Source organism: Hipposideros armiger, unplaced genomic scaffold (assembly GCF_001890085.2).
Source record: "Hipposideros armiger isolate ML-2016 unplaced genomic scaffold, ASM189008v1 scaffold_572, whole genome shotgun sequence".
Taxonomy (NCBI): Eukaryota; Metazoa; Chordata; class Mammalia; order Chiroptera; family Hipposideridae; genus Hipposideros; species Hipposideros armiger.
The window spans coordinates 1215788-1238296 of record NW_017731922.1 but is presented as its reverse complement, the minus strand read 5'-3'; the positions used below and the strand labels follow the sequence as shown (position 1 = coordinate 1238296).

The following is a 22509-nucleotide window of genomic DNA, read 5'->3' as shown; positions in this document are numbered from 1 at the left end:
AACTCGGGACCCTCTGGGAGGGGCCTTCCCAAGCCGCCTGACATCAAGGAACCCCCACCCCACCTCACCCTGTCTGTTGATCTAATTCATTGGTCCAATTGCCTAAAAGGATCTTGTCTGTTTATTTTGCTTAATGCTTATCATCGGTCTCTGCATTCGTCCTCAGGCACCTCAGGCAGGGACCACATCTGTGGGTCATCCCCGAGTCTCTAAAACCAAGCCAGTGAATACAGCAGCTCCCCAAGATGTGTGTTGACTGGGATGATTGCAGACCCCTCCCTCATCTCCCACAATAACCCCTGGCTATTGTGGCCGTTCCCAGGACATCTCCGTCCCCGCTCCGCCACCCACCCACCTCGTGGGACAGGAGAGGGGAATGGCTGTCTCAGGATTCCCCGAAAGTGTCCTGCCCCAGGCTTGGGGTGTGCCCCAGAGCAGCCCAAAGGGCCCTGGCCAGCAAGGGGTGAGGCCACCCAGGGCCTGATACATAAGATGTGGGATCCTCACCACCAGACATTCCAGGCTTTGTGACAAGTACTGAGTGTAAATAGGTGAAAATGAGCGAAGCGTGGCCGAGCGAGGCAAGCCAAGCGCACACAGATACGAAGTACTCTGTGAGAAGAGGGGACCACTCCTGTCCCATTGGGTGGGGAGGTAAAAAAAAAAATGAAAGGGATAAGACAAAAGCGGGGACTTGTACAACCTGCTGGGGACAGAGCTACGGGGAGCAGAGAGAGCTATGGGGAGCTGCTGGGGACAGAGCTATGGGGACAGAGCTACAGGGAGCAGAGAGAGCTATGGGGAGCTGCTGGGGACAGAGCTATGGGTAGCTCAGCCTCCCACCTCCAGGTTGCCCCCGCCCCCCCCCCCAGAGGAAAGCGGGGAAGGGATTGAAAGAAACAGCTGAACTTGAAACACAGCTGCCTGTGCGGAGAGAAGTGGCTGAGGGGGTGAGGTGCATCTCCAGCTACGTTGGAAAAAATCATCTCCCACAAACAATTTCTGTGCCTGGGGCCGCCTCCTGCTCCTGCAGGGCCCGCCCTGTTCCTTTCGGAAGCTCCTCACCTCCACCTGCAGCCCATCCCACCGGCTCCTGACTGAATGGCAAAGAGGCAGAAGGACTGTCGGCCCATTCCCTCAGCCAACCCCCCTGCGCCCGATACCCCTCCCCACCCCCTGTGCCTTCAACAGGAGCAACTGAGGCAAGAACCAGAGGACCGCCCGGAGTGAGTTCTCCATCTCCCTTCCTCCCTCACAGATTTTAATTAAGGGTTTACTTGCAAAAGACCCAGTTCTATTTAACTAAATCCTTGGACCCCTTTTATATTGTCTTATATATCGCTTTATGCTAGGGCGCCAGTAAAAAGTTAATTATAACTTCTAAATACTCCATTACCGGGCCCTCGTCTTCCTCCCCTGCCTGGCTCTGCCGAGGGTACGCCACTTAATTAGCTGGTTCAGCGTGTGCTCTAACAGGCCTCTCCATGCTTATTCAACAAGCACCCGCCAAGCACCCCTCCGAGCCAGGCTGGCTGGGCTCTGAGGACCTGCGCTGACCAGGGCGCCATCTCCACCCTCAGGGGCTCACAGGATCCTGCAGGAGCCTGGCAGGCTGGACCACTGGGGGCCCAAGGCAGCCTAGCAGGTGCTATAAGGGAGTGGAGGGGAGAGCAGGCAGGTATTCTAACCAATAGGGTTAGACTAACAAGAGATGGCAGCTAACAGCAACCTCAAAGGGACGGGAGAGGGACACAGGAGCTGTGGTTGGGAGAGTCTCAACACCACGTTGGAGAGTTGCACCCCACTACGTACATAGCCTCTAGGGATGGGTCTGAGGTTTGGGAGTTCAGTCTGGGACAGAACGAGTCTGAAATCCTGGTGGACAGCCAGGAGGAGGTGTCTTCTGAGAAGACTGAACAATACACACCAGCGGGATCTCAAAGAAAGATCTGGACTGAGGACAGCGATGGAGGCATCCTGCAGGTCTGAGTGGGAGAGAGAGCTGGGGGTCTGAGTGATTATCATCTGGAAAGAGGGTGGCTGAGAACCCCAAGGTTGGCCCTGGGAGGTGCCTCCTTCAGTGAGCAGAAGGAGACGAGTAACAAAACGACATGGAGAATGGAGAGCCCAGAGAGGGAGGTGGTATGGAAGCCGGGAAGGAGAACCCAAGTTGGAGGGGGCAGCAGCCTGTCACGTGGACAGGTGAGGAGAGGAGGGCTGAGAACACGAGAACAAACCTGCCTATGGCCTCTGGGTGGTCACTCCCGAGGCCAGGGCAGGGGTGAGGCTGCAGGAGCTGAGGGGATGGGCGTGGGAGCTGCTGAGGCAGCAGGCTTCTCCTGGTGGGGGCCGGGGGAGGGGGCAGCTTGGCACCTGCCAGTCACAGAGAGCTTTCTGGTATCTTGCAAATCCCAGCTCATGAACTGACAGTTCTTGAGGGCATGGCTGTCACTCAAAGCCAGTGGCAGCATTCTCTTGCCTTGGGGAAGATGTGGGTGGTGTTGAGGCCTTAGGGTCACCTGCTGCCTCTGCAGCAGCCAGCTTCCTGGAAGTGGGTGCAGCTGGCACTCAGCCTCTCATCCTGCCCTCAGCACCCCTGGCTTCCGGGGGGAGCAAACACGCCCACCTGGAATACCTGGCCCCTTTGGTCCACTCCAGGTCACCTGTGGCCTCGGCTCCTAGCCTCATCCTGAAGACCCCAACTCAGCCTCTGCCCGAGTCTTCTCAGACCCTCCTCACGTCCTGTGTTACAACAGCCCCGTCTCACACTGGTCTGCTCACGGCTCTCAGTCGTGCCCCGCCCCGCTGGGGATGCAGTGACCAGCTCACAGTGCGTCAGCATGGCACGCCCGTCCATCCCGCGTCCACAGCCTCTGTCCAGGGCCTACCCTGGCCAAGCATTGGCTGGCGTTGGGGATGAGGTCCTGGCTCTGCCTCTAGGAGCTGACAGCGGTGGCAGAGCGCAAGGACACCAATAATTCCCTGCCACTGCAAGGCGAGAGCCACCACCAAGGCCTGAACAGGGAGCTCTGGGAGCCCCGAGGGAGGGAGGGACCAATGCTGCCCAGCAGGGCTGGGGAGGCTTCACGGGAGGCGACAATGGAGGGTGGGAAGGACTCTGCCCTCTGCCCGGTGGAGAAGGTAGAGAGGAAAGAGCAATTCTCACTAGTGGACAAGCATGAGCAAAGGCCCGGAGAGGAGAACTGGTTCTAGGAGCGGAAAGTGGCGTTGGCCAGTGTGGCTGGAACAAAACGGCTCTGCTGACATTGAGGCTGGGTGATCGGTGTTTGTTTCGTGGGAGGCTCGGATCAGGGAGAGGCAGGTTGCTCCCCAATGACAGCCCCCACTTCCTGAGGGCTGCTCCTTGTCCCCAGAATGTGCTAAGCACTGTCTGGGAACCTTACTCTTCAATCCTCTGCAAGCCTATGGGGTAAGTAAACAATTCTCCCTGTTTTACAGGCGAGGCACAGAGAGGCTGAGTGACTAAGCTAAGGTCACACAGCAAACGAGAAGGGGTGAAGACAGGTTGGCTTGACCTCCGGGCAGGTGCTCTTCAGCTTCACGCTGTCGCACCTCCCTGCGCAGGCAGGACTTACTGATCCACGCAGTCTGCGGGCTTCGTGCTGCCTGTCCATCATCACGTCATTGGCTGTGGAGGAGGGGCTTCTAGCATATGTTCTCCCAGGTTCTGCTTTTCCCTTTCACTCTTTTTCGCTGGGAAGCCTGTCCTTCGCATTTTTTAGCAGAGCACTGGGACATTTACAAATCGAACTGGCATTTCTGGTGCATGAATATTTTGGGGATATTAATGGCCAACTAGGGGGTCTGCTCAGAGGGGCCCTGTCACCAGATGGGCAAAACGCGGACACCACTCACAGCCGCGCGGAGAGCAACACACCGACAGCAAACTAGAGTCAGCGCGAATTCAGCCACGCAGATACCGTTAGGTGCCGAATCTTATCTGACAAAGGGGGTCTTTATTCGTTTTTTTCAAACCTCCTCTTGTCTGTCTGGAGGTAGCCCCTGGAATCGGGCTCTAAGTGCTTTCGATGAATGGGGAGGAAGCTGGTTGTTCATTTCAAATCTGTAACTTTCTCCTTGGGGAGCTCACCTCCTCCCCAGGGGTGAGCTGGGCCAATGGGCCTGGGAAAGGGGCTCATGGAGACCTGACTGGCTGGGTGACACCAGGACCAACCTGAAGCCCGTACTGCCCCCACCCCCATCAGACACCAGAGGCCAACATTTCATTAAAAACAAGGAGATTTTAATGTTGCATTTATCGGATGCTACCAAAATAATACATGTGCTCTGTAAAAAATCAGGTGGGGAGAAAAAGAGAGAGAATCATGAAGAAGATAAACCCCCCATGGCCCCATCACCAGACGTGAATTCTGGAACACAGAGCCTCTGCCCTCACTGGCCAGGCTGCTTCCACTCCTCGCTCTGCAGTCCAGGCCGTTGAGCACCCTTTTGAAAGGTCCCTTCCCTTCATAAAACTCATAGAACCTCATCACGCCTAGAATCCACCCCTGGCCCGGGCCCACGAGGCCTGTGCGAGCTGGCACCCCCCACCCCCCACCCCCCAAGCCCGCCTCACTCATCGCTTCCCTTGGTCCCTGTTCCCACCTCAGGGCCTTTGCAGGCGCCGTGCCCGCAGCCTGGAGTGTTCCTTATTCTCACCCCTACATCTGCCTCACTCTCACCCTCCATGCCTCGCCCAAGGTCACCTCCTCAAAAGGCCTCCTGTGACCACCCAGCTAAACGGTCACTCAGTCACCATCACGTCCCCCGGGCCAGCTCCACAGACAGCTCTCATACAGCTTCTGGTGTGTCTGTCTGCCCATCACCAGATGAGAGTGGGCCTGCCCCTCACTCCCCACTGTCACCCCAGTGCCTGGGACATGCTTGGCACTTAGTGAGTTCTCAGGTTTACTGAACGGTTGAGTGAATATTTCCTCCCAGTCTTTTCTCTGTCTGTCTATCTGTCTGTCTGTCTGTCTGTACCACTGACATAGCTAAGATCATACGTCAACATTTCTCAGGAACCACGCACTTTGACATACAACCTGTTCTACCATTCTCCCTGCCTACACAGCCTCAAGGCTCCAGTCAAATGTCCCCGCTTCTGTGGGACCAAGCCATGACCCCCGCGTCTACCCCGATCTGGCGAACTGCAGTCCATGAGGGAATAGTAACATCTACACGTTACTTTACAGTTTACAAACTTAAACATCATCCCAGTGGAGGCTCAAAACAACGTTTGAGGTAGGCAGAGCAAGAGGAACCGCCCAACCTTATTCAAAATGAGGCCACTGGAGCTCAGAGCGGTCACGTGGCTATCGTAATCACCTGGGCAGGAAGCAGACCCAGGGCGTCCGGCCCCTCATAGCACAGTCCCCACCTTTAGTTTGAATCAGAGAGGAGTCACCCTAAGAAGAACCAGAGAGGCGAACAGAGGAAAAGCCAAGAGCTCGGCTTCAGAGCCCAACTGCCTGGGTTTGAATCCCAGCTCTGCTGCTTACAAGCTGTGTGACCCTGGGCAAGTCATTTCACTTCTCTGGGCCTCCGTGCTCTGCTCCGTAAAATAGTGGTGACAATAGTCCTGCCTCGTTCTGTTGTCAGGAGGATTAAATGATTTAATAATACACCAAAGGGCATAGAACAGCATATAAAATCAGGGCGACACACAGAATGTGTAATTAAAATAAAAACGGTGAATGTTTAAATTTAAAATGATTTATTACAGTAAGACACCTTGCCATTAATCCCCCTCGGAATATTCCCCCTCGCTTCGGACACACTTATCCCATCATTCTTGTCACTTTCTGAAGCAGTTCTAGAAGTCCTCTTTTATGAGTATCTTTAGTTGAGCTGTCCTGGCTGCCTCGAAGTCCTGAATCATTTTGACTTTGGGGAAGAGCCAGAAGCCACACAGTGCCAGATCCGGTGAATAAGGTGGATGAGGACACACCGTAATATTTTTGGTTTTTTGTTTTGTTTAAGATTTTATTGGGGAATTGGGGGAAGGGAACAGCATTGGGGAATCGGGGAAGGGGAACAGACAAGTTGCTGTCCTTTTGTTCTTCAGTCTAGTTGTGGAGGACGTTGCTTCACTGGCCCATGTTGGTATTATCATTGCGCTCTTTCCAGGCGAGGCAGATCGGTCACAATGGCCGTTCATGGTGGCTCTTGGCAGCTCACAAAATCTTACGCCAGCTGCTGGCCAGCCCCATTGCAGCCTACGAGGTCACCAGCGACTCACAGCAGCCCAGCTCCAGGTTGAGCTGTTGTTCACCATCTTAGCTGTAGAGGGAGCAGCGTCACTGGCCCTCATGGGGGATCCGAACCGGGGCCCTGCTGCTCAGAGCTGGCGTTCCAAGCTGACTCCTAACCAACATGCCACTCGGCTGGCCCTGTAATGTTTTTATTTGACAGAAATTGCTGTACCAGAAGCAATGTGTGTCACAGAACATTATCATAAGGAGTATGAAGTAAAGACACTCACAAAAGAGGACTTCCAGAACTGTTTCAGAAAGTGGCAAGAATGATGAGATAAGTACGTTTGAAGCAAGGGGGAGTATTTTGAGGGAGATTAATGACAATGTGTCTTTTACTGTAATAATTTTTTTATTTAAACATTTACTGCATCTTTCGATCATACCTCGTATTAATGCTCAACTAACACTAGCTCTCTATAAAGACAGATTTATCCAGATGTACCTACACGTACCTAATGAGTGCACAGCCCACCTCTCAGCTGCGACCACCACATCCCTGGGGATGGAATGGCTGGCCCACAGAGGTGAGCCCCACTTTGTGTGGTGGACAAGTCCCCCAAAAGCCACTCGCAGATGGACTTCCATAAGCCGGCTCCAACTGAAACTTTCACTCACACGCAAATTCCCTGCGGCTCAGCCCAGGACAGAGAGTGCTCCTGAGTCTTCTGTCTGAAGCCCCACCCCCACCCCACACTCATCACCCCTCTTGAGTGACAAGCACCAACATCTGCAAACACTTCAAGGCAGCAAAGGGGAGAAGCCTGGTGGAAAGGAACCTTCTATAAAAGGAAGACTCCTTTGTAAGTTCACACTTCCCACCCACGATAAGTCAGGCCAATAAATCAATCCAACTCCAAGTGCAAATTATGAAGAAGGACCCTACGTTTCCACAGACATACCGTATTTAGCCAGGTAGAATGCACACTTTTCTGCCCAAATTTGTGAGGGAAAAATAAGGATGCACATAATACATGGGTAGTACTAATTCCATATCTATATAAATGTTTTTAATTCTTTTATTTACGGCCTCCACCACCAGGAGAAAGCCATGGTCAGTCCCGGCACCGAGACCCCACAGCACTTGGTACCCACCCCCACTGCACACGTAAGCGTTTGTTCACTTATTCATTCATTCTACACTGAAGGGAGCACGTGGCAGGCTAGGGGGGTACATCAGAAACAGTCCCCACCCTTGCAAACCTCAGCACAGTGAGTCCAATAAGGATACAAATAGCACCCACCCCAAACAGCTGTTCCCAAAATTCAACCAGGCAGTGGCGGTAAGGAGCGTGCCACACTGTGGCTGGCACACTGCACCTGGACCACAGCAGCTCCTGCTCTCTGCCTTGGACATGGGCTCTTGGCTCAGCCAAGTGAGGCCTCCCATCTTTTGAGACCCACAGCAGCCGGGATAAGAAGCCAGGCTCAGAGAGGGCCCCTCCCAGACCCAGAGGTAGCACAGGGCAAGGTGAGAAGCCGGGGGCCAGAGCTCTTTCTCACCCCAGCCCTCCCAGAGTTCATCCCTAACGGGGCCCTTGATTAGAATTCCCCATTTGAAAAATCAGTATTGAAAGCTCGGAGTCTGCCAAGTGGAGGGGAAGGCCTTGCTTGTAAATATTTGTCTCCACTGGCAGAGCCAGGCCTTTCGCTTGCCGCAGTTCCCAGCCAACTGCACAGAGGGACACCCCTGGGGAGGCGGACTGTCTGGCGGCCAAGCTGGGCTACGCAGGGGGTGGGCCAGCCCCGCACCCACACCTCTGAGACAGCGGGCCAGTGTGCCAGGCCGCGCAGGGGCCGTCCATCTGTCCCCCCAGGCTGTGGCAGAGACGGCTCACTGGGAGGTTCCTCTGATTCCAAGCAAGCAGCTTTTCCCAGGGGGCACCCGGGTTTATGTCTTTCTTATTTTGGAAGAAAGCAAAAAGCCAAAGACAAAACCCTGGGGGATACGCTTGCAAATCAAGGCCCACCACCACGGGACAGCGCTCGCTGCTTGTGCCGACAGCTGCCCACGGGAGGAGCCCACCTCTGGTGCCTTGGGCCCCTCCCTGGGGAAGCCATCTCAGTGGTTTGTATTAATACCAGCTGACTACCTACCCTGGCATCACCGTTCCCAGAGAGAGAGTCACTCATTCATTCATTCATTCATTCATTCATTCATTCGTTTCATCCATTATTTATTGAGCACCTACCTATACCAGGCACTAAAGGCTGAACACACAAGTGGACAAAACCAAACCTGGGCAAAATTCCTTTGGGAAAGGAGGTCTCCCAGGCCAAAAATACCCACAGACAAATGGAAAGTCATGGCTGAGACAAGTGCTGGGGTAGGAGCCTGCCAGGGTTTGAGGGGAGACTGAAAGGGGTGTGACCTGGTCTGGAGGTCAGGGAAGGCTTCCCAGGGCGGTGGAGAGGCAGACGAAGGCCGGGGAGGGGGAGGGGGCAGAGCAGGGAGGAAGGCAGCTGGGCACACAGGCGGCCCAAGGGCTGCCCAGCACCTACCAAGCCACTCGTTGAACTTCTTCACCTCGCTCGGGAGCCCCAGCTCCGTGAAGTCCCCAGCGTGGATCAGCACGTCACCGTATGGCATCTGGATGGGGTCCGTCCTTGAGTGGGTGTCAGACACACAGACAAAGCGCGTGTAGCCAGGCGGCTTGGGGGCGTCGTGAGGCACTGGGTCCACCCTGCAGTGGGGAGAAGGCACTGCAGTCACAGGCCATGGAACTGGTGCGTGTCCAGCATGCAGCCAAAGCCACAGCTCACGGTCCCAGCAAGTCAGGTCACATCAGCCCCACCTTGGACCACGCGCCCAGCCTTCCTGGGGGCCCACCTGGATCCAAATCCCAGGGGCCCACTTGGATCCAAATCCTGACCCTCCCACTCACTAGCTGGGCAAAACTCTTTCCCCCCCGAGCCTCCGTCTCCCCTCTGGGACATGGGAGCCTCAGGGGGTTGCTGTGAGGGTTAAAGGAGGTGATGGGTAGGAGGGGTCAGCAGGTACAGTGCCCACACCTGCTGTTTGACTAAAGCAGTGCCTCTCAACCCTTCCTCCATTATCACCCGCCAAGGGCCATTTTAGATGCTTTCTTTCCCTACGCACCCCCCTCCCAAGAAATTTCAACACCACAGAGAGGCTATCTATCTGCTCATGGACTGTGTGTATATCTGCTTTGTAAGAAAAAAAGGGTAAGATTTTTTTTCACTCTCCCCAAAAACAGTTGTGACCCCCTTGGGGGAGCTATCGGCCCCACCAAGAATGCAAGGATGGAAGTCCATGGTCCAGTCGCAAGAGCTGAGTCCCCACTGCTGCGCAAGCAGCATCCAAGGACAGCCGTGGATGAAAGGCACGAAAGAGAAGCGGCAATTTTCCAAAACCATGAGGTGGTCTGGTCACATTGAGAACAACGGCTTTCCAGGGGTGTGTAAGGAAATGGTCCTGGAATCAGAGGACCAGCGTTCAAATCCCAGCTCTGCCCCTGGCTGGGTGTCCCAGGGAATACGCACAGGCCCCGCTCCCCATCCCCAGCTCGGCGCGCTCCCCACCACCCCCTGCCTCTCAGCTGAATGATTCTGCCAGGCTCAGAACTCTTAAAAACAACGCCATGACATTTCAACAAGCAGCTCTCTCCAAATGAGTATGCCGCTCGAGGAGTTGTGTTTAAATCTAATTATGCGGCAAACCAAAAGCGGTAGCATATCAGTTACATAAATACTTTTAAAGACATCTTTCTAATTATCCTTTTTTTTTTCAGACAATATACTTCGAAGAAATTTAATTAACACCTTACGAGAGACATGGGTTCAGCATGCTAATGTGCAAGGAGCATGTGCGCCCTCCGTCCACCACAGTCAGAGGCCCCCAGCCGGCCTCTCCCCATCACAGGAGGGAGCACGCCAGGTCCTTTTCTGGGGCTGCTGAGCCCACTTAGAAAACCAGCAGGTGGGAGCTGGGCCCGATGTGGGTGGAGAGGAAAAATACCCTGAGTCCAACGATGGCCCACAGGAGGGAGCTGGAAACCCCTCCTCTTCCCTCTTTATTCATTCATTCTTTCATTCATTCATTCACTGGTCCGTTCAACACAGCACATTCTGATCACCTACTGTGTGCCAGCCCTGAGCTCAATGCTGGGGCCACAGGGATGAACCAGGCCTGATCCCAGGTCAGGAGACCCCAGAGTGATGGTGGAGACAGACTTGGCCAGGCTGTGACAATAAAGCCACCAGCTTTGATTGGGCAGCACAGGGCCTGGGGCCCAGCGAAGGCCCTGACCCAGCCTGGGGCTCCCTGGAAGCTTCCAGAAAGAGGTGGTGCCTGAGCTGATCTGGGACCTAAAATCTCCCTCCCAGTTCTTCCCACCACTCCTCTGTTCTCAGGGTTCCTCCCTTCCCCGCCCCCATATGACAGGCCTGGGGCACCTCCTGTACACCCTGCCCGCCCCCGACACAGCAGATTACACCAAGGGCAGCCAATCGCTATTGTCCTGGCATAGGAACATGAGTGAGCCAATCCAGTTCACTCATTCATTCATTCATTCATTCACCCACACACACACTGAGGTGAGCATGCCACAAAGTGACAGAAACCAAGTCAGAGAGACAAAGAGAGACCAAGAAGGCAGAGGCAGGGAGTGAGACACCGCCTGCAGGGCGGCCTCCAGTCCCCACCGTCTCTGCTCCTGAGAGCCCCGTACGGGGGAGCCCCTCGGCTCCCATCTGAGCGCCAGCTACTCGCGCTGGGCCTGCTGCTGGAGCCCGAGTTCCTTAACTCTGCTCTTATCCCTCCACCCCGAGTCTTCCGAGCTCAGTGAGGATGCAACATAATCATCCCCAGAGAAAAAGTAAAGACTCTTACTCCCCGGCTCTTCCTTGCCGGCACTGTCTTCGGCTTTGTGGATTGTAACAAACACTCAACCTTGAAACTGTAACAACAGTACCGGTATGATTCCCAGAGACTGAGAGCTCATGAAGTGCTCAGCACGCTCCATGTACTCACTCTCTTCACCTGCACGGTGACTGTCTGTGCCCATTATACAGATGAGAGAACTGAGGCTCAGAAAAGACGGCCTTGCCCAGGATCTCAGCTACAGAAGCCGGTAGAGCTGAGATTAGAAGCCGGTTTTTGGTTCCAGACTCCCACCAAGCTGGACTATTGCCATTTCATTCAGTCAACCTAATGACAAATGCTGCCTGGGGGCCTGCAAAATGCCAGGCACCTGCCAGGTGCAAGGGATACACCTGTGGCCAGGACACCCACGGAGGCCACCTCCCAGAGCTCCCAGAATCCCAGCCTGTACTTGGGAGCGAGGGAAAGAAGAAGATGAGTCCAAGTATGGAGAAAGGGGAGACAGAGCATGCAAGGGGGTGGGAGCCCTTCAACTGAGGTTCTAACTGCATGTCCAGCCATGTGACAGCGTCAGCCACGACATTTTGGAATGAGATGGACCTCTGGACCCCTCCTCTCATCCTACAAGTGGGGACACTGAAGCCAGAGGAGGGGCAGTGACTGGCTGGCTTATTGTCGCACTACTGCTTGGTGCCCTTTTACACAAAGCACTGGCTCCGACGTGACCCTCACCTGTGCCCTCCTGAGTCCCTGTGCCCGCCCCTCCTGCCCACCTCTTGGCCTTTGAACGTGCTGGTTCTCCAAGTCCAGGGGCTGCGCCTGCCACCTCCCCCAGGAGGCCCTCCTTGATCCCGCTCTTCTCCCTGGGTCGTGCCCCCTGCCTCAGCCTGCCTCCCTTTCTTTCTTCTTCCTGTCACTGTCCTAGGCTTGAGGGACCAGCCCGTGCTGGCGGAGGGGCCAGACACTTAGGAAATTGTCCCACAAATGAATGTATAACCGCGGGCTGAAGCATGAGCAGTGAAGGGGGAGCCTGGGAGTGCCTAACGCTGAGGTGGGGGGCTGAGGAAGGGGGCGAGACCTGGTCTGAAGAAGCCTCCACCAAGGAAGTGACACGTGGGTGAGAACTGAAGAATGAGTCAATGTTAGCAGGGCAAAGAGTTGAGAGGCAGAGGGAACAGCATGTGCAAAGGCCTGAGGCAAGAGGAAGGATGGAAACAGCTGCTGCACCTTCAGAAGAAGGATGCAGGATGGGGCCTGAGAACCAGGCGGAGCCCGAGTTTGATCCTCTCCCCCTGCCTTGTCCCCTCACCCCCTTCCCTGGGCTCCAGGCTGATGCTCTCTGTCTCCTGGAGACCTCTCAGCACATGGACAGGATAGGGGCCACAGGGTCCCTTTTGAAGCCTCAGTCTCATCGAGAGAGGGGATCAGCACACCAACCTGACACGGCTGAGAGGGCTGGGAACAGGTACGAAGGGGCTACTCCGGGCCCGGCACACAGCAGAGTTCCCTGGGCCTGCTTTGCTTCAAGGACCCCACACAGCCCGATGTGCTGAGAGGGTCTTTAAACAGGACTCGTCTCCACCAACAGGATGCCTTTGAAAGGCCAGGCAGGAGAGGTGATCTATCTGGCGCCAGCCCCCCAGGCACATACAAGGTGGACCCCCAGGACAACCTTGTCCCTCAAGCCTTCTCACTGACAGCCAGGCCACACGTCCACCTGCCCAACTAGGATGGAAGGGCGGGTGCCTGCCGGGGCTCTCCCAGGCCACCACAGGGTTTCCTGGCCTCCAGCGTGAGGGTCTTCATTCTCAGGTCCCGAAACTCAGAGCTTAATCATTACTCAAGCAAAGGCAGCCTCATTCCCGCCAGGGTCTCTGGGGGCAGATGCATAAATCACACGGCTCAATTGGAGGCCACTTTGGGACTGTCACTGTTATTATTAAATATAAATTGTGGATTTATTAAATAAGGCCCCCGTGCTCCCTCACCCCGGAGACAAAGCCCAGGACAGTGATAAATCATGTGTCAGCAGTGGCATCCATCCTCCTGTCTCCTGTCTTTCCCTCTGTGAAGACGCCATGGAAACCCGTGTGGCCACCTCCACAGCCTGCACACTTCCCCCTGCTCCGGGCCCAGGGTCTGAAAGGGGGCAGTAGAAGGCAGCAGGCCCCCAAGTTCCTGCATGGCCCTGGCTTTACCCAGCTTTATGCCAAGATGTGTCCCAAGCCGGGTTGGCCCAAGCAGACGGTGAGGGAGCACTGGATGAGGAGTCCAGAGCCAGGCTCGGTGCCTGCTCTTCCCAGGCCTCGCCTGAACCCCCAGCCGCCTCTGAGCCCCACTGCCAGCCTGGGGAGGCGGCCACACAGAGCAGGCCAGGAGGGACGGTGGGGGAGCAGGCTGGTGTGAACCTGCTGTGACCGCTCCAGCTGAGTGAACAGAGAAAGCCAGCAAACGTTTTCTCCATAGCACTTCTCCCTACCGGTATCGTGGGCCATTACACGCGTTTATGACGTGTGTGCTGTCTGACAACCCATTGAGGGGGTCAGCTCAGTGCGGGCAGGGCTTTGTAAGTAAGTGGCAGAGCCAGGATTCAAACCCAGGCAGGCCAGCACAGAGTGCATTTCTAACCAGCGTGCTGTGCAGCCGCTCACAAACATCCTGGGTGGGTGGGTAGGTGGATGGATGAACGGCCTGCAGTTGCTCATGGGTAAAATCGGGGAAATCACCCTCTTTCATTTGGTCACTCACTGCCCTTGCTCAGGACACAGCCTGCGTGGCTCCTGCTCGAGGCACCCTCCACCCAGCTGGGCATTTCTGCAGTTCTCAGATGCCCCTTTGTCCCGACCTCCTCCCAACTTGCTGCCCCCCCCCGCTAGTCCTCCTCTGGGTCTCAACCCAGAAGTCCCCTTCTCCAGAGGGTCCTCCCTCAGCCCCATGGCCCTCCTCTCCTATGACTTCCGGTTTCCCTATGTCTGGGGGCCACCTGGGTGTCTGCTGAGCCCGAGCAGAGGCATTGTAAATGACAGCTTTGTGTGGTGCTATGTGGCATTACATGCACTATGTGCAGTGCCCGGGGACCCTCGATATGGACATGCACACGGGCACAGACACACGCATAGCCCACCGCTCTGCCTCAGGGCCCGGGACTGGCACCCATTCCTGCTGGGGCAGGAGTCCAGCCTGGCATCTGGGGACCTCAGGCATGATCACTGCCAGCCCCATTGACACACGAGAAAGTCTGGCCCCGGGAAGGCCTCCCTCCCTGCCGCAGTCCTTCCAGGACTCCAGGTCCCAGAGGCGAAGGAATAGCGTGCCTGAGACCTAGGGCTTGAATCCTGCCAAATCCACCAGTCTGGCCCCAAACTGGAAATTAGAGGCAGTTTGCCAAGTAGACATCTACCAGATAATTAAGTTGGCAACTACTGACAACGCCAGCCCCACAGCCCCTACGGAAACGAGCGTTTTCCAGGGTCAGTGCCACAGGCGAGAGGGCGCCCCCAGTGCTGGAACCCACCCCAGGCCTGGTACCCGCCTGCCTCCAGAGCCCTTTCTCCCCGAATACTGTCTCTGTGCCCGCCCTTTACAAGAGAGGACGGGTCCTGAGGGAACCACACAGTAACGAGAGGCCGCACCCTGCCCACCCCACCTCTAGGCTGGCATTTGGGAAGCCCCGTGGCTGCTTCTCTAAAGTGGTCCACACACCAGATTCTCGAGTCTCCCCAAAGGGACAGCCACTAGGACCCCACCTACCGCTGTGCCCTAGAGGTGGTGCTTGTAGCCCTTAAAGGAAGTTGAGGCCTGTGCCCTCACAGGGGCATCTGACTCAGCCTGGTGGTCAGGAGGGCCTGCCCTGGGCCCCTCAGCCTTGGAGCCACCCCCATCACAGTTCTGACCTCTCTGTGCTGTCACAGGGAGCTGTCGGTCTCCCGCTCCTGAGAGGCTCATCAGCTGACCCAGACCCAGCACAGAAACACCCCAAAGGGGCCGAAAGAAGTTTCCACGACAAAGCGGACAAATGTCTGAACTCTCCGGTGGAGGCACATTCATCCACAGACGCCACAGCAAAAAGATGCTGAGTGTGGAGAGGGCCCTGGGCTGGAGGCAGGCAGCCGGCGTCCCAGGCCCGGTCAGGGGCTAAGCCACTGTGTGCACTTGCGTGGGTCACCTCACCTGTCCGGGCCTCTGTGTCCCTGCAGCGTAGGGATGGAGGAGGAGGGTCTTCTAGAAACGCAGGGAGCCACCGGGATGGGGCCAAGACCTCAGAGAAAACCCAGGCTGGGAACAGGTTCCACACAGGGTCCTAAGACTGTGCTCTGGCAATGAGCCCCACTGCTGGGGCTCCCTTAGCATTTTCCACCAGCCCCAAGGGGCAGGTGGCAGAGCTCCCCATTTCTTTTGGAAAGCATCTCTGCTTTTTCAACGGAAGCCTAAGGGGACGGGGGGAGGCTGGACAAAATGGAGGGCAAGACAGCCAGCCCAAAACCAGGACCCCCCCCCCGCACGGGGTCTGTGGCAAGTCCCTTCCCCTCTCTGGGGCTCCACCTCTCCATCTGTACGGTGAGTAACATGAGTTAGATCAGGGGTCTCCAACCCTAACACCAAGAGGGGGCAGCTGGAACTCAGCCCCCCAGATGTTGTCATGAGGACATGTGGGCCTGGGGTTGCCAGACCTTTTGGGTTTCTGCAGCAAAGCCAAAAGTCTGGATTTTTATTTGCAATCACCTCATTTTTAAATATTTGTAAAACATTCTCCAGGCCAAATGAAACAGGACTCTGGGCCAATATCAGCCCACAGGCCGTCACTCGGCAACTTCTCACACATCCCTCCCAACTGGGAGCCGTGGTGATCCCGGGTTTCCAGAGTCGTGTCAGTCAACAAGCGTGAGCCAGTTGGGCCCAGAAGCCAGGACGCACCCCGATCCATGAGCCCACCCCGGCGTCTATCACCACCCGCCCCTCGCATCCCCGCCGGTCCCACCGCGAGCCGCCCACTTACATTTGCACGTGCGGTGGCTGGAAGCGGCCCTGGTTGATGTTGTAGAAGGTGAAGGCCTGGGTGGGGTTGGAGCTGTACTCGTCCACCTCAATGAGGAGCCGGCTGTGCTGGTGCCTCCTCGCCGCCATCGCGTGGGACTGGGAGAACGCCATGCCCAGGCCGCAGGGCAGCAGGGCCAGGGCCTCTGCCTTCAGGACGCCGGGATCCCACCTAGCGCGCCACATGGACCTCTGCTGGCCACCCGGGCATCTCCTGCCACCGCTGCCACCACTGCCGCCCGGCCCCGCGCCGGACCTGGGAACAGACTGAGGAGATGAGGCAGAACCGGGCGACAGTTAATCTGTTTGGGATTTGCTTTATTTAATGTCAGATGAAGATTTACAAAGAGGGAGAGGGAGTGGGGAGGAAAAAAAAAAAACAGAGTCGTACAGCTCAAAAACTCATTACAAATCTTTCCAACTCAGCAGTTTGATGAATATACTTTGGTTAAAAAAAAAAAGAGGAAAAGGAGGGAGGGGACCAAAAAAAAAAAAAACAAAAACCCACAACATCATGGATGGATGCATGCCTGAGCCAACATGTTTAAATACTTAAGACTTTTTTTTCTTGGCCTTTGACAAACTCTTCCAGAGCCCCACGGGGTGACCATGAGATGGAGCAGAACGATGGCTGATAGTCTGCAAACAGGTGAGTTCTACTTTTCGGAACTGGGGAATAGGAAAGACTCCCCTCCAACGCCATCCCTCCCCCAGACCCCCAAACACACCCACTCTCACACGGCCCCACACCCACACCCTGCAAGCCTGAGCAGGCGGACGGTAGAGGCACAAATTCCTTCCTCAACATCAATTTTGCCTCAAGATATCCGTTAGCAACGCCCACCCAGAGAAGGGATTTTCCCAGACAGACTGCCATCCACCAGCTCAGCTTAGGGGGTGGCCAGGGTGGGTAAGGAAGGGGGGGGGGCGGGGGCAGGAATCCACCTTTCAAAAAACCTGCCTGAATGCCTTATAAGGATCTCAGGAATTCTGTCAAACCTTGAATCCACTTAGAATCACAGCTTATGTATGATGCTATCTTTTTTTTTCTTTCTTTTTTTTTTTTTCATTGCAGAGTGGGGTTTGCGTTTGTAGATAGTGAACCGAAATGTCCCTTAGACTGATTCCAACTGGGCAATGTGAAATCCTGGCAACACAGCCTACCCTGCCCGACCCACTCACATTGGACACGCCGGCCAACGCCTCCTTCCTAAGACCATCTATTTTTGTCACTCTATTCCATAATTATTTCTTTATGTAAATAAAAAATGCCTTGAAGATTTTTGTTTTGTTTTGTTTCCATTTCGGGGTCATTAAGACCCTCCGATGATTCCATTTGCACTGCATGTAACCAAGGAGAAAATAATGTAATTTAAACTATCCTGGACGGTCGTATCCCAGTCACGTCAAACGAAGAAAAATTCCCTTTGCTTTGTGCATGGAAGAAGAATCGACACAGTCAGAAAACAAATTAGATTAGGAAAATGACAAAAATTAGAGACTGGAGAACATTTTAATTACACGCAAAGGAGAAATGGATTATTAATTTTTTTAAAAATCTCAATAATCATGCCCATACAAGGTGCAATAAATAGCAATCTCCTTCTCCTCACCCACCCACCCCCAAAATGCATCCTGATTCACAGCACAGCCCCCTCCTCTCCACTTGGGAAGACAACAACAAAAAAACCTGCTTTTCTCCCCAGGATGCACTTGTTTCTAAGAGTATCGGCTCCCCCAGTGGACACAGTGTGACAGGCCTCTGAGGTAGGGGAGTTGGGTGTCCTGTCTGTCACTTACGGAGAGACCTGGACAGCAGACACGGAGTTCCAGGGCTCCAACAGCCCAAATCTGGACAAGGGTTTGAGCTCCATTAATGCACTGACTTGCTGTGTGACCTTAGGCCAATTTCCTACCCTCTCTGAGCCTCAGCTTCTTCTGTAAAATGTGTTTAAAATCAGAATGCCACCTCCCTGGGCAGCTGTGAGGATTAAATGAACAGGAATTCTGAGCACGGTGCCTGGCAGGTACCAAGTGCCCAGCTAATATCCAGTTACTGTTACAATCACTATTCAGTGCAGTTACATACCTGTGACTCGAGGGCCTGCTGTGATCAGCTGCTGCCCAGGGAGGGGAGGGGGGGCACCTGTGGCTCCAGGAGCCCCAGAGAGCCCGAATTCCCTCAAATGCAAGCTGACCAACATCACGTCCCTATTTGAAATCCTCTGATGAGGACCCATGACTCGTGAACCCTGAGCAAGTGGCTTCACCAGCCAGAGGCTGTGTTTCCTCGTCCACACCATGGAGAGAAGACGAGTACCGACCTCACGCAGCCGTGAAAACTAAATGAGGAGGCACTTCTAAACGGCTTCTCACAGAGCCCAGCACACAGCAAGTGCCCAATAAATGTTGGCTATTATCATTGTTATATTATCGTCATCACCCAGGGCCTCTCCCAGATACTTCATAAATACTGAATTAGTGAATAGATAGGAGGGAAAGAGGGATGGGGGCACGGAGGGAAGGATGGAGGGATGAAGGGAGGGATGGATAGACAGAGTATGTGTCTTGCCTGCCTCATTCCCTGGTGCCAGGACAGGACTGGCAGAGGACGGGTGTCAAAAGGGCTCCGCTAAAGATTGAAGAGTCATCACTCCTCTCCCACCCCATAAGCAAGCAAGAGGCCGGCCAGGCTGGGCACAGCCCTTGTGGAGGGGGTGGGGGGCCCCAGGGGCCACCACCCACCCCTGCCCCGGGAAGCAGGCGTCTGCATGCCAGTGTGGGCTGCAGTGGGGAGAGAAGCGCTCTGCACCAGGGGACTCAGCCAGAAGAAGCAGGCGGCGAGGCATCCCGGGAGGCGCTCGGCAGTGAAATGCTGCGTTTCACATAAAGGGGGTTCGCAATGGGCCCTGCTCAGAGAGATCCGGGAAACTGGGAAGCGGAGCCTTCTTTTAATACCCATTTAATATTTATGGAGCTGTAGCAGCAGCAGCAGCCACCGTGCGGAGAATGCAGCCGAGCCACAGAGGGGGAGCAGCGATTCCCCAACAAACAGCTTTTAGCTGGGAAGCATTTACACCTGGTCCACAAAATAACAAAGCATGCCGACAACGAGAGGGGCCCTGGGGCCGGCAGGGGAGGCCGTCCGCTGGGGAGGGCATCCAGGCTTCCATCCCGGCTCCGTCTAGCGGAGCGACCTTGAGCAAGTCATAGATCCTGGCTGGGCCACGGGTGCCTCCTCCGTGCCAGTGGGTGGGAAGGAAATGGAATTAGACTAGGAAGGGGGAATGAACTAATTAATGCATTTACTTATTCAACACATATTCACCACAGCACGTAGGGCCGTCACCGTTCCAGGGGCCAGAAAGAGCAGTGAAAAAGCAAACAGATCACTCAAGGAACTGGGATGGGGTTGGGGGGGACGGGGACAATAAAGAAAATATAAGGAAATAGAAAAGATACTTTCAGGTAAGAATATGCACCTGGAAGAAGGTGGAACAGGGTGATGGAGTGGTGAGCAATGGGGGAGAGGGGGACTGTTACTTTAAGTTGTGTGATCAAGAAAGGCTTGTCTGAAGAAATGACTTCACCTCAAAAGCAAATGCTGAGAGGGAGCCGGCCACGCCCAGACCTGGGGGAAGAGGACCAAGGCCGAGGGAACAGCAAGTGCAAAGGCCCCAAGGCAGACAAACATCAATAAATGGTCTTTCTTTTATTGTTACTGTTCTTGGCCACTGCTGTGCTTCTGCAAGGGAGAAAAGCCTACACTCTGAGGTCAAGGGAAGCGGGATTCAAATTCAGTCTGTGGTGCTGCTTAGCTGTGGGATGCTGGGCTAGTCACTTAACCTCTCTGTGCTTCCGCTTCCTCACTGGGTAACAGAGGGGACGAAGTGAACTTTGTGCCTGCCCCTCCAAAAAGATCCCAATCAGCCCAGGTTGAGATGGTTGAGAAATTCTTGAATTTCCGGGTTGAAAAATTCTTGCTGAAAAACTCCCTCCACTTTTTAGGGCTCACTTCTCAAGTCTTATCCTTTCCCAAGGGGGTTTTTCTTTCCATTTTCCCCTCAAATGCATTCATTCATTGGACCGCAGGTGCCATGAGTCCCATCAGGCCAGGCTTTCAAAGAGGAACCACGGCACAGAGCACAAGAGCTATTAGGCACCGACTGTCCGGATAGCTCATAACTAGGAAGAGGCCAGCTCTAGGCCCTACTGCTCTCAGGAGCCCCCAAAACCTTGTCTGGCCTTCTCCTGCTGCATCGCCAAGGCCAGCACCACCCCAGCCTCCAGAACAAATGTCCTAAAACGCACTTCTGATCAACCTCCCCTCAGGTAAAGCCCCAGACCCCAGCCTCCTTCTCAGCACTCGGGCCCAGCTCACCACTCGGGGTGTCCCTGCTACACCAGGAACCCTGCCTCCTGGCCCTCAAACATGCTGTTCCCTCTACCTGGAAGGCTCTGTGTGTACCTCTGTACACACAAATCTCTTTCCCGGCTCGGGGCTTCGGGGACAGCTCCCCCAACCTCCCCAGGCTGGGTCGGGCACCTCTACCCACAGCTCCCCAGGGCTTCTCTCACCAAAGTTCCCAACACAGAGTCTCGTCCTGTGTCTGAGCTGAGTGAGAAACCAATGGCTAGAACAACATGTGAACAAATGAATGAGAGAGAGAGAAACCACACAGGCCCTCAAGTCTCACAGCCCAGGTTCAGAAGCAGCTTTAATGTCCTCAATCTTGATTTCTTTTTAACAGTAGACATGCAGATACTAAGACCTCCCTCCCAGAACCACTGAGAGGGTCACAGGACATGGTACCTGCACAGGCAGCTGGCCAAGGGCCGAGCACACAGTAGGTACCCACAAAATGGCGTTTCCACTGTTGTTAGAAAGTTCCGATGAAACTCTGCAGGGAACTTCCACGAACTGAGCAGAGATTTTCAAAGAATCAAGGACCCCCTCCTCCTTGTGGGAAGTCCGGGCTCCTGGCCGTCTCCCTCCCACCCCATTCCTGGGTGAGTCACCACTGTTTTACTCCCCAGGGTGCTGTGGTTGGACACATCCAGTACCACCAGCCCTTGACTAGCTTTTGTAGGCAAGCTGTCTGCCACCCCCTTCCCCAGGGCACCGCAGAACACCAGTCAGCCCTGAAACATCCATGGCCCCCCACTCCAGGGCAAGGCCTGTTCTGGGACCCAAATAACTCAGATGTGAAGCTGACCTTCCAAGCGCTCGGGGCCAGCAGGAGCAGCTAGGCCGATCAACAGAGTAGCTCGGAACCCTGTTATCAAGAGGTGGAGGGGGTCTCTGTGCCCCAGAGAAAGCCCCCCACCAAATGATGAGGCCAGCCAGCATGTGCCAAAGACTCAGAAAGGAGAGGCTGAGAAGGGCCTTGGCTTACATGAAGCATCTTAACAGCAAGTGGGTGTTTGCAAAGGAGACACTTCGGTCATTCCGGCAGCCCAAGGGGCGTGTGTGCTGCCAGGGGCTGCTGATGTGCAGACCAAAGATAGATTTCCTCTGCCATGTGGCCTGAGGCATCCACTTCCACCTGACACGGACTCCCAGTTCACACCTGTTGTCCCCCACCAGTCATTGTTCCCAGCATCCTCTCTGGCTCTCAAAAGTGTACCCATTTCGACAGTCAGAAATGTCATAAAGGGTAAAGATCCCTGTAACCAAAGCCAACTCTGAGGCTGTGAAGGCAACGCGCCCCCCCCCTCCCAAAAGGCACCCGTGTTTCTCTTTCTATCATTGGCATTGTCTGTAGCCATAACTGTGGAGCTAGGATAATGTCGTGTTGTCCTGAGTCGGAAACTCAGATGGCAATCAATGACAACACAGGGAGGATTCATCTATTACACAGAAGAAGCCCCGTAGAAATGCCTGCCCCACCAGCCTTCCCCGCTGCAGCGTCCTGAGGGAGCCGAACGTTAGAACGCCTCCTCCAGAAATACACCCCATCTTTGCTCCTGCTCCTCCTCTCCCTTAACCAGGTAGGGGCAGCCAGCAGCGGCCAGCCCAGCCTGCAGGCGACACTCTCCAGCTGAAGGGAGAGAAAGCCAGCTCCGCAGAAAGCACTGCTCACTGAGGCTTTTGTTTACAACTTAGTTGCAAAGTGGCGGAGTGTCACAGGAAAACCACCCTAACACCTCCTAAGCGGCCCTCCCAAGCTACATGCGGGAGAAATAATATTTAACAGAAAAGTACCAAGGTGTACGGGGGTTGGCAACAATTCTTTTACAAGCCATGCTTCCACACACGAGCTCAAAAACCAACTTTACATTGTATTTTTTCCTTGTTTTGCTCATGCCTGAAAATATGCAATTGATTAGTCAGTCTTTGGAAATGTCATCAAGGAT

The 22509-nt window shown here is 54.9% G+C and overlaps 1 protein-coding gene across 3 annotated transcripts in view; it reads right to left on the bottom strand.

Moving 5' to 3' along the window:
* MPPED1 (metallophosphoesterase domain containing 1) overlaps window positions 1-22509 on the bottom strand; it is an 83703-nt gene that overhangs the window by 52673 nt on the left and 8521 nt on the right. For all 3 annotated transcript variants that reach the window (XM_019623978.1, XM_019623976.1, XM_019623977.1), the window contains exons 2-3: window positions 16115-16419; window positions 8778-8959 (exon numbers count right to left, since the gene is read on the bottom strand). In XM_019623978.1, coding sequence (XP_019479523.1) covers window positions 8778-8959; window positions 16115-16338 — 406 coding nt within the window. In that variant the 5' untranslated portion in view covers window positions 16339-16419. The remainder of the gene's footprint in view (window positions 1-8777; window positions 8960-16114; window positions 16420-22509) is intronic.